The 12,102-nt window shown below is 43.5% G+C and overlaps 1 protein-coding gene across 1 annotated transcript in view; it reads right to left on the reverse strand.

Moving 5' to 3' along the window:
• Positions 1 to 279: 279 nt before the first annotated feature.
• LOC104161431 (lethal(3)malignant brain tumor-like protein 3) overlaps positions 280 to 12,102 on the reverse strand; it is a 30,079-nt gene continuing 18,256 nt past the window's right edge. The window contains exons 15-19 of the mRNA XM_009699877.1: positions 11,592 to 11,723; positions 11,131 to 11,192; positions 8,432 to 8,598; positions 3,788 to 3,850; positions 280 to 408 (exon numbers count right to left, since the gene is read on the reverse strand). Of these exons, the coding sequence (XP_009698179.1) occupies positions 280 to 408; positions 3,788 to 3,850; positions 8,432 to 8,598; positions 11,131 to 11,192; positions 11,592 to 11,723 (553 nt within the window). The remainder of the gene's footprint in view (positions 409 to 3,787; positions 3,851 to 8,431; positions 8,599 to 11,130; positions 11,193 to 11,591; positions 11,724 to 12,102) is intronic.

The following is a 12,102-nucleotide window of genomic DNA, read 5'->3' on the forward strand; positions in this document are numbered from 1 at the left end:
TGGATTCCCCTTAGAACCGGAGGTTTCTTCTAGATCTCAAAAAGAGATTGATATATCAAAACCAAATTCAATTACAAAATATAATAATATCCTCTTCTTGGAAGTGAAGCTGCCCCATATTCCAGACTGTAGCAGGATTTTTATGTCCTCAAAATATTTTTAATAAGTTCTACTTAAAACACATATGAGACCCAATCTGCTTGTTCGGCACTTTGTAATGCTCTCAGTTGAAGATCCGTTCCCTCTCAGTTCCTCGTAGGCTCTGCTGAAGGGCTCTTCTCAGTTGTCTTCCGCAGACTTGAACATAAGAATGGCATTGTAGATCTTCAGGGCAGGACCCAGCTTGATACTGAGTATTTTAACTATGTCGCTCTGGTTCAGGAGCAGGAAGGCCTCACCATCTATCTGCTAGAGGTTGGAAACACAACGTAAGATAAAGATTACCATCAAGACACAGGCAGAATTGTCACTTCTGGTCGTTCAATTAAACAACGTACTTTGAAATGAGGACTGAAAGTACGAACACAGGTCTGAAGACTGAAACCTTGTATTTCTCCCTAGTTCTGGCACTCACAGCCCCATCAGGTTCCCAGGCATGCTGCCCTTTCCAAGGGTCTCAGACCTCATCCAGCAGCCCTTTTTCTAGAAACAGGGAAGCCTGAGTGTGGGCAAGGCTTATGGAGAGACCATGAGGAGGACGCTTGTTCATTACACTTTATATTCACTATAATTGCTCTAAAAAGACAACTGTCAAAAATCCTATGGCCTATTCACAGTCTGTGGCCAGAAATTAGATCAGGAAATGCAGAACCTGAGTCTGTAGGAGGCAGCTATCCAAGAATGAATATATCACACTGTTCTACAATGATCAGAAATATAAAATCACCATTTCCTAGTGCATTCATTACACACTGTCATTGCATAGACTCTTCGACACCTGTTAAGCTGTTCAGGGTAAAATTTAAAGCCAAAGATCCTTTTTTCCCCTGCTTTTTTTGGTCAGCTCTGCTAAAAACCTGCACAGATGAGAAAAATTCCTGAGATGTGAACATCTGGCTACTCTCACAACTAGGATTTACTACGCCCATAGACAACAAGTTCTGTTTAAAGGAGAAACAGGAGGCTATTGTGAAATCATTTTCGATGACGCTAAATGGGCTTGCTTAACACATGGTAAAAGAGATCATGTGCTATATAAAACAAGGCATAGTAAAGACATGTAATCTGTCTGCACTTACATACACACTCTCCTAATCCATCAGCAAGGAGATATTCGATTAGATTCAAAGTAAGCAAGCAAAAAACATACTACCTTATAAAAATACAGGATGCTCTAGGTAGCAGTGAGTGAAATCATAACGTATTATTTTAAGAAGAGGTTAAAAATTTCCTTGAGTTTGCAGGAACATCCACAGAGACAGCACAGATATAATTAATATAAACCCTGAATGCTGCAGGGAAGAAGCCAAAGATTAATGGACACAGACAAACAGTATGTGTCTCCCTAAGTTATTCCATTAAAGTCCATTTACAGAGACTGACAGCATCTCATCCTCTTACTCGATGTTCACCAGTGCAGCAGACAATGCCGGACACTCAACTCATCCAGAATAACAATTCTTCTATTTCTGTAGTCTTCCTAACTAGAACTTTTTTGGACATCAATGACTGGTGGAAAAGGATACATCGAATAAACTTGGACAAACATATTAAAGCAAAGAGCTGGGAGCCAGGACATTTGGTTTCCCCTTCTCGAACCATGCAAGAGACCATTAGCAAGTTACTTAACCTCCCAGTATGTACACTGGAAGTGACAGCAGTGCTCCCAGTCCACAGACGGCTACACAACATCCCTGAATCTTATTTGCAAGCTGCCTAGAGTCCACACTACTGCAATGAACATGTTAAAAATAGCTTGAAACAAATGGACTGCTGCTTAAATTAAATAATACAGAGCCAAGAGTAGCAGAAAACTGCTGGAAAACAGTCCTACATTTCAAAATGCTTTAGAGTCCAATATTATCACTATGCTTCCTTTTCACTGCATTGCCTCAAACGCACTTATTTTAAACAGACGTTCCCTGAACTGGACCTAGAAACAGGCACAATATCAGTGCCTGTGCTTTATTATTCATTTCTTTGTTCCACCTTATTTGGATGGTTTTTAAAATTCTGTGCACAATTTGTTCTCTTCGTTCCTAATGTAAGCAGTAACTTAGCCCTCTCCCCTCGGCCAAGAGACGTCTGTGAGGGATTTATTTATCCTAAACGGCGAGCACTCAAAGGCCTGATTACAGCTAATGGACAACGCGGGTGGAGTTCAGCAGTCCCATCACTCACACCTGTATTCTGGCCAAAGCCAAACTGCTAAAAGGGTTTTAATTTTAAACTGACAATTTGGTTTGAGCATAAACCTGAAAAACAAGCCAAGCCCCTCTCATTTGGGATAGGGAATCATACTTTGAAGCTGCAGAACGTAAGGTTTTAAAATAGAATATGGCTACACCGCTCTCTGAACCAGAAAGCAGTCACTGTGTTCAGGGCCTGTTTAAATTATGGCTAGAAGAAATAAAATATATTGTGAATGGCTGGATTCATGAGAAGATTTGCTAGTTACATCGTACCTACTAAATTCTCACCTCTGAATACATCTTCACTAGAAATCAGGATGCACCTTTTACACCCAACTTCATTTGAATAAATTTCATTATTCCCACTATATTCAATTAAAGAGTATTCCACTACATTGTTACATTGTGTATAGTGCTTTTTGCAAGCCTCCATTTCTTTTGCTTTATATTTTGTCTGTGTGTGCATGTTTTTTAAAACAAGGGAAAACAAAATACAGATACATCAATCCCATCAAATGCACTATAGCCTGATTCATCCTGAAAGGAAGCCAGCTCTGGGGAGCAGTCATCTATTACAAACCTGCCCTTTACAGTCGCTACAACGTGCAATGCGTTTCCCTGGTACAGAGGGTGCGCGCAGCACCACACAGAACAGAGAAGGTAAAGCCCCTTCCCTCAAGCTCTTACAATCAGAGTGGTAGAGCTGTGATGACAGAAGAGGAGGTATGTCTGTCCAAATTAGTCAGGGGCTCATAAAGAACCTCCAAGTCATACCTGCAATGTAAGTGGAAGCCAAAGCACTCAACAGAGCCCAAGTGTCTATCATCCATCTAAAGAAATGTGCTAAAAAACAGGACGGCCATATCCTGTGCCTGTGCTGAGGTTTCTCAGAAGCCATGGTGAATGCTCCACAAACAGGGAACAGAGTCCAGCCCAGAACGTGGCAGCGATGACAGGACACACTGCATGCAGGAGATGCTCTGATTTCCCAAGCACTGCTTGTTCAAGGAAAGGTTCCCCTCCTGCTCTCACCTCAGCCCATGGGGGAAGCCAGCAATTCCTGGGAAACCCTACGACTGCCAGCCTCACCAAGAGAAGCAGGCATATGTGCTCGTTAGAGGGAGCAGATGAGATCTTCATTGCACCATTCTGACAGGACATCTTTATAACGATGCCAAACCCACTACACAAAGTCCAAGACAGGATGTTAAGCATAAGCTTAGTGATTGGAACTGCAGGGGAAATTTAAAGCAGCAGAACGCAATTAGCCGTGCTGAGATTCAGCTTGATGCTGAAGCTGCCTCCTAAATGCCACAGGCTCTTTAATGACAAGTCCGAGTATGTCTATGCTATCTGCACCGTAACTCCAGAGTAATGGGGTACAAAACCACCCCGCTGCCATTGGACCTGCCAGCGGCCCAGCAGACTTGACTTACCTCTTCCCTGAACACAGACGCTTGTTCTTTGCAGCCAGGTAAACGCTGGATAAAGCTTACCACCTGGAATTACATTTGAGAAAAGAGAAACATGGAAAATTAAAATGGGATACCATCAAGCAAAATGCTCATGTTTCTATATGATGGTTCTATATGCAAGAATGAATATGTATTGTCTTCTTAATATGTATTGTCTTCTCTACATGCAAGAATTTTTAAAACTTTAATACTTAAAACTCTCCCATTAATAAAGGGTATATATGAAAAACATTACTAGGCTGTTGCTGCACCTCTGCAAAGCGTATTCTGGTTACCAATAGTAACTTCCCGTATTGCCATTTGACCACTTCTCTTTCTGTAAGAGTCCAGCTGCTTCCATTGCTCAAAAGGGTCCTCATAAAATACCAACATTATTTTTACAGATGAAAAGCTGTATATGGCTATACTACTTTAAATCCACCCACAACTTCACTTTCTCTACGGTATTGCTGGAAAGTAAAATTTAAAAGAAAAAAAGATTTAGACAGTTTCCCATGATGACATGCCTTTAAGAGACAAGATAAACCAACTAAATGAGTACTGCTGGTTTACCAACACAAAAGAAGGCAGAAGAGCTGGGAAGGAAAGTAGTTTTCGTTTTACTTAATCCGTGCACAGGATCCATGGAAGCAACGAGATTAAACGAGTAAAAGTTAATTTTACATTTCACATTAGGGAAAACCTTTCTAAGCAGGAAATCTGTTAACATTTGGAATAATCTCCCCGGAGACATGCAAGCAGCCCTTGGATTACATTATATAACACTAAGTCGTGTGAGGAGCAGTCCTGAATGCAGTGAAGGATGACTTAATATGTATTGTCTTCTCCAGCTGTAGCTTCACTGGTTCATGGAAGATTTGTATATTGAGGCATAATCAGATCAAACATCTCACGCTAATTGGATGCTCCCTTGCAGGAACAGCTCTGTTTCATGAGGCATATTCATTTGAGTTATTACAGATGTGACATTTCTTGCATGAACACAAACAAACAGTTAGGAGGGGCCACTGTCAAATACAAGCTTCCCTTTAACTCAGAATTGTCAAACTCTCCTAAACCATGTCACTGCATCTCCAGCTGACCCCACCATTTGACTTATAGTCACGCCCTTCCCCCAGTTCCGACCACGCAGGAACAGAGCTGTCAGCATGCCCTCTGGTTTTGCTCCACCCTGGCAGAAGCTGATTTTTGGTGAACAGCTCTGACTCCTGTTGTTTCTGTTACGTAATCTGAAAGCAGAGCATTCCTCTCGTGTTTCGCCCTTATCTTCTGCTAGTAGGAACAGCTCCATTTTAAAGGGAACCTCTAAAATCCACATCTCCATCAGGCAGTGACTCCAAGTTTTCTTCTGTAGAAGTGCAAACTCCTATTATAAACAAATAACAAAATACTACTTTCCTTTTGAATCCCTCCCCACCCTCCTCTTTTAATTAAAATGCAAACAAAAATCCTTCTGCAGGGTCTGGTACCTTCCAGAATTTAAGAGACAGTTGGATCCCTCGGGGCAAGACAATAAGTGCCCTTTAGTGTCTATGGTATTGAGAGGCTGTTAGAAATCTCCAGGGAATGATCTGAGCTCGCCTTGCTCCTGTGTCCTTCCCTGCACAATTGCTGCTGGCTACTGTCACAGACACCAAGTGATGGGCCTTTGATCTGTCCCTGAAGTCATTTGTAAGGACACTGCAAGCACTCTGTGCCTTTTAAACAAACAGGAGCCCTGGGGTTTACCAGAAATGGAGAAAAGAGAGGGAAGGAGGATGCAAGAGGAGAATACAGGACAGAAGGTCCCCAGGATGGGAGCCAGACCCTGGGTTCCACCGAGCTGCAGCGACATGCCTGGCCCATCACTGCTGGGGGAGGAGAGTCCCCAAAACAAGCCGTGGCAGTTGAGGGACAAGGGAGGCTTGGGCACACAAGGCCAAAACACAGTAACACTGTGGGTTAGAGGAAGCCTACACAGCCCCACAGTGGTGGAAGTGAAGCCCTGAACCAAGGGAAAGCGTGAGGCTAGAGGGGCTCAAGATGAGGGTGGGAGAGGCATTGGACAGGTCAAGAGCACAGTGGGATCAGGCAGATCAGGGGTTTTCCTCTGAGGTGAATGCCTGCCTGCCCTTCCTGCTGGAACCAACCTCAATGCTCAGAGAGCGTCTTTCACTACCACTTCATATTGGTAAAGGGAAGGGATTTGAAAAGGAGCTTTACGTAATTCTAAGAACACCTTAGAAACTCCATGCAACTCATATGGAAGGTGCTGATGCAATCTCAGATGTGTGTGGTATATTGAAATCAGCACAGTGTTGGTATACCTTTTTGGTAAGGTTGGAAGGTAGCCTCCTACGACATCCCTTTAATATCAAGCTCTAGCAGAACTGACAACGTCTCGTGAGACTATGCACAGAGGAGCTAGGTTTAACTGGGATTTAGTGACCCACAAGCAATTAGCACAAGGACAGCCCCCTCACAAGGTATTAGCATCTGATGCAGGATTAACTAGTGAACAATACAACTCTAGCACATATTAATGTTCTTCTATGATTCAATATCCTTCACTAACTGTGCTCTGAAAACATGACAGGAAGCTTTCAATAAATAACAAAGCTGTATTAAAGTAACTACTCTTGTGGACTCTTCAGTGTTACCAGGAGTTTCTTAGCTTGAGGGCCCCTAAATACCGCTGCTGCTCTGCCATTTCAGCTGTTCTCAACCAACAGAGAATAAAAGCAATATTTTTTTCCTTAATGTGGGTTTTATAAAATAAAAACAGTTCTTCAGTCTGAAACCAAAGGAGAATTTTACATCCCCATTGCTCTTGTTTCAGATCAGCAGAATGGCCTCTTTGTGCAGCAGAGTTCAAAGCACAACCCAAAGGCAAATGTTTGCCCTGTAGGAAGATGTTAGGAGCCCAAATGCCAACAGATCAAATCTACTTTGGACTCACTAAAACACAGAAACTCCTGCTGCTTTCATCTTCCAGACTGGTGGCTACATTTCACTGCACACGCTGATCCTGCAAGTGCTCATACAGAAGCCAAATTGATTCCTACGGGAATTTGTCATGAACGTAATTTGCAAAACCAGATCGACTTTACTGAACTTCAAGACAAAATCTGTAATGACTTCAGCCAGTCCACTGTGGTGCTGCAACTGATCTTTTTAATGTGCCACTCACGCTCCTCCTGGCAGCTGAAACTTCATCAGTTGTTTCAGGCTGCAGCACAGAGCACAGTTCAGTGTATTCTGGGTTTTGAATCACTGTATCCAGAGTGCCCTGCATTCGTGCCCTATGGTCCCTGCTTACATTCATCCGTTATCAAACTAATATCCCAGTTAAATTTACCCAGCAGTTGCTTTAAAGGTCAACTGCAAAGGACGAATTTTATTTGGCTTGTATCCTGACTCTGTTCTTCCATGAACCAGCCTCCATCTTTTATCCAAAAGAAAGAGATTCTGATTTTCATGTCAGAGGATTAACTGCTTCTGCCTTTATTGATTTTTCTAAAAGACCTTTTGGAAAAATCATTGGAAGCTTTCTGAAAAGAAGGATATGGACAGCAAATCTTTCAGAGATATTTTTTTGCTCCTTGCTATGAATTTAATTCAGACACATTTTCATTACAAAAAAAAAAACCACCAACAAAACAAAACAAAAGACCAAGTTTTAAAACAGCAACCCTAATTGCTCTATCCGCTTCACAATTGCTGTGGTTTCTGTCTCCTGTGATACTGCAATCCCACCAGACTCCTAGCAGTCCTCCAGCATAAAGAGCAAAGTCAAGATTGGATTTATCTGATGTAAGAGGCACTTAGGGAAAATGCACTTTCTAAAAGTCTCTGAAGATCCTCTATGTGTCATGAAGAACAGCACCTTTTTCCTGCTTTGCAGATTACCTATATCCTCGCAAGCACAACATTACAGCACATTCCTCTCAAATTAAATGGCCTGCAATTAAGTGCCAGGATCCAAATTGTCACTGCTTCCCAAGTGGAGATACAAGTTATTATTTATGCCCAAGGCATTGAGGCAAAAACCAACTACTCAGCACACAAAAGATACCAGCTTTTTCACATGCCACCTAATTACAGGAGACATCTCAAGAGCTAGGACTGCAGAGACATATCCCCAGCAGCACAGCTACCTCTGTCAGAAACCAGGTCAGGCTGTGGGCAGTTTTATTCCAGAGGAATCAGGCAGGGAGACGCAGGAGGGGTGGGCATGCACAGTGCAGTTCGGAATTATCTGCAATGTAAAAGTGAATCAGCAGCAAAGTCACAGGAGAGGGGGAGGGAGATCAGAGAGAAACGGAATCTGCTGTCAGAGTCACGTTTCAGGCCTGAGCACTAAAAGATTAAGAGGTAAAGAAACAAAGAAAGGGAGGGAATACTCTTCAGGGAAATAAGCCGTGGACACCAGAGGGTTAATAGGGATCCTTTCCCTCCCTTCTAAAGGGACTTGGGTATAACTTCTAGCTGAGTCAGCTACAGCATATGCAAAGCAAACAGAAGAGCATTGCCTAGGAAAGGGAATAAAGATGATTTCTAAGTAGCACTCCAGAAGAGGAGGTTCTGGCATTCCCATACCCCAAGAGAGGCAAACAGGTAACTCACCTCTTCCACAGTCCATTTGGCCACATGTTTGGCTGTGAGGCCTGAGACCTCTGGCAAGAGCTTGCAGTGCTGCTCCCAGCAGAGATGGAGGCGGTGGGTCGGGTTAGAGGCCAGGGAAGGCATGAAGATGGACTGGTGGAGGGCCTGCTGGAGATCCAAATCAGGGTCTGGAAAAGGAAACAAGACAAGTCAGAATGAGGCTTCAAGTAGGAGCAATTACAAGAAAGCAGGAGGAAGGGTCACACTCTGGAGGGAAAAGCAAGGCAGGGTGAGCAGACAGCCAGGCACGGCTACTGCATGGCACACTGAGCTTTCAGGGCGTTCTTCCCACCCTTCTGAGAAGGAGGAAGAAAAAAACCAGATAAGATTGCCAGGCTGGAGGCTTTATCGTTAGCTTCTTCCCTGGAAAATGATGTCATGCTGCTAACAGAGAAGATGTTTGCAGCGTTTTATTGACAAGGTGGAGGAGTTCTGGTAACAGCATCTTCGGCTGGAAACTAATGGCACCGTTCCAGCTCACAGCTGTAGCCAGCCTGCGAAGAGTGCTACGTGTGCCAGCTGATGGCCTGGGCTCACCACCTCCCCAGAAGACATCCAGGCCAGGAGCGCTGCATGTTACCTCCACACATCAGCTCCCTCCTCAAGTGTCAAGCAATGGAAGCTTTAAAAATCAAGGCAAAAAAAAGGAAGAAATCACCCCTCCCTAATGAGATCACTCGAGTAGTGCAGAGTCATGGCCCTACAGGGACTTGCCTGGTTATACAACAGGAAGCGAAGCAGAGGATGGAAACAAGATGGGAAACATTCCTCTGGTTTACAGCGGTTAACGTGCGCTGTCCCCTCGCCCCCCGCCCTGCCAGGCTGTGTGCAGGGTGTGCAGGCTGCCCGGCGCCATCCTGTGGCAACCGTACAAAATTCCCGTTTTGTTCCAGCCTTCAGGAAGGTTCAGCATGCCCGCTTGCCTCTGCTGGGTTTGCTCAGTGTTAGCACAAACTGTTGTTAGTAGGCTGGTGTGTAAGGATCTGTGGGGTGCGCCAGTCGCTACATGTAAAGCACAAAGGAAAATAGTATTATAAGGAAAAAGTAAATTTCCATGATTTGCCCGCTCCTCAACCAGCCAAAGTGAAAGCAGCACTGGAAGTAAAGCCTGATCTAGTGAAAGGTCACTCCCCTGTCCCCAGCTGTGTCACCTTACCTCATCTCTACCTCCCTAAAGGATGTGGGACAGTACCAAATACAGGAATACAGGTCTTTATTTCTAACAATGTGACCAAAGAGGGAGGATTTTAGAAAATAAAGCCTAAGTAAGAACTGCTCCGTTCAGGAGATGATGCTCTTGGTGACAAGGCACAGGACACTGCCCCAGAGAGGGCTGTCACCTACTCCGGGGGGCTTGCCCCCACCTCCCTGCCCGCAGGAGGTCCTGTTTGTGCCCAAGGTTTTACGTACTGCCACGTCCCTGCTGGGTGGGAACTACTTCTACCACAGACTGCCTCCTTTTCTTCACTAAGCCCAAATCCTCGAGGGTAAGCGTCCAAACCACCATCTAAACAAATTACTTTCCCTTTGCAAGAGAAGCAGTGTTCTAATAGTTTAAACGTAGATGGGATGAAAGCTCTGGGTAATGGTGAAATTACAGGTCAGTGGATTATTGCAGAATTTCCCTCCACTGATTCCAATCATTCTGTTTAAGGTGAATGTGAAGGGAGAGCAGACAGCTTTCCCTGCCAGCTGCAACTGCAGCTTATAGTTGGCAGACTTCTCCAGCTCTGACTACAGAATTCAGCACTACATAAAAATTAGTATTAAAAAAAAAAGCTAGGCACCTGTCCCAGTTTGTGCCTGCTTAGCTATTTTTGATTGGAGACTTATTACTACGTTAAATCCTGCTAAAAGCCTGGTCAGCTTGCTTCTCTGAAGTGGCTTTTTATAGTAAATCTGAAAGTTAAGCATATGGTTTGCTAAAGTGATATCAGAAAGCTTCTCTTAAAACTTAACCTGTCACATACCAGAAAAAAAAAGGCATTGTATTTCCATTTAATTTTTTTTCTTTTCTTTTTCATCCTCAGGAGAACCTTAAAAAGTCACCACCCAAAATGATTCAGATTATGTTTCTGAATATGCATGGGGGTCTAAAGGAACAAGTCGATGGGACTTAAACCATCTGCCAGGTTTTGAGCAAGTCACCCTTGACACCTCTGGTGGCTCTGCCAGCAGAACGGTCACCAACTGCGTGGGAACAAAAACCCTTTGCAACTTCAGAAGAGTACGCAGTGGCAAAAGAGATGGTGCAAGTTGTCTTCTCAGTGAATAAATATGAGGCTTCACTCTACAAAGTATTAAACCTTCTAATTTTACCCTTCCTCCTAATTTTAAAGGAAGACTACCATTACCATCATCTCCAGCACACGCTTTCTCTTGACTGTGGAATCAGAGACAAAAAAGCTGTAAAGTTTTAAATGCTCCCTGTGACTGTGGTACATGCGGACAGGCTGCCCAGGGAACTGGTAGAGTCACCATCCCTGGAGGCATTTAAAAGGCATGTAGATGTGGTGCTTAGGGACATGGTTTAGGGGTGGACTTGGCCGTGCTAGGTTTATGGTTGGACCTGATGATCTTAAAGGTCCTTTCCAACCTAAACGATTCTATGATTGCACATATGTGCACACATACACAAAAAGAAATAAAATTTAACCAACCTTTCCCATTGCTTTCCTGTTTCACCAGCTGGAACTTTATATAGGCATGTGAGCACCCAAGCCTGAAAGCATCAATTACAAAAGGTTTCAGAAGATACACAAATTGATACGATTTCTTCTCTATACAGAGATTAATGGGACTTACAGGAACGCAAAACTTTTCCCTCTTAAAATAAGCAATAGCACTACTCCATCTCTGAACTAACTCTCTAAGCTAAGGACTGTGCAATTAAATTCACTGCTAGGACTCAGCTTTGAGTTTACTGCAGGAAAGAAAGGGCCCAAAATAACAGGAGGAAGGGAGGAGATTTACCACGTCATTCTTAAAACCCTATGCTGCAAATCTCTGATCAAATTGGGCTGTTCTAAGTTATGATTTACATCTGTATTTCAGATACAGCAGCAGCATCAAGAAACACAACTGTTAATGCATGAAAATACATCACAAAAATCTTATTTACTTTCTTGGTTTGGCTTTGATGTCTGCAGAGGAATCCTCTTCTACCCAGTCTCTCTCTTGATTGTTTTCAGACTGTTCCGACAGACTGTGAACACTGCTTTGACACGACTTTTCACTGCCTTGTGTAGATTTTCTGGAAAGACAAATGACAGTAGCTAAGCTGACATCCTCTGCTCCCTTTTCCCGCAGGAAAGCAGAGCTGGCTGCTCCTTGCAAATGAAAGCAACAACTACCACCTAGTGGTAAAAGCTTTCCTCTCCCCTGCCATCATCACTGGCACAGTACAAAGCGCTTTTTTACTTTTCTGTGCAGATTGAGAGAGATTATGTGAAATAAATCAGCCCCTGTGGACTGATGCTCTGATCCTAGCAGCTACAAGAAAACCACCAAAGCATGTGTCATGGTGAAATCAAGAGATTTAGGATTTTTGAATCTTGGTACCTCTGAATAACATTTAAGAGTCTCCATGACTGTTGGATGCATAAACTGAGCTACACAGCTGCCCATGGAAG

The sequence above is a fragment of the Cariama cristata genome, unplaced genomic scaffold (genome assembly GCF_000690535.1).
Source record: "Cariama cristata isolate BGI_N322 unplaced genomic scaffold, ASM69053v1 scaffold4075, whole genome shotgun sequence".
Lineage (NCBI taxonomy): Eukaryota > Metazoa > Chordata > Aves > Cariamiformes > Cariamidae > Cariama > Cariama cristata.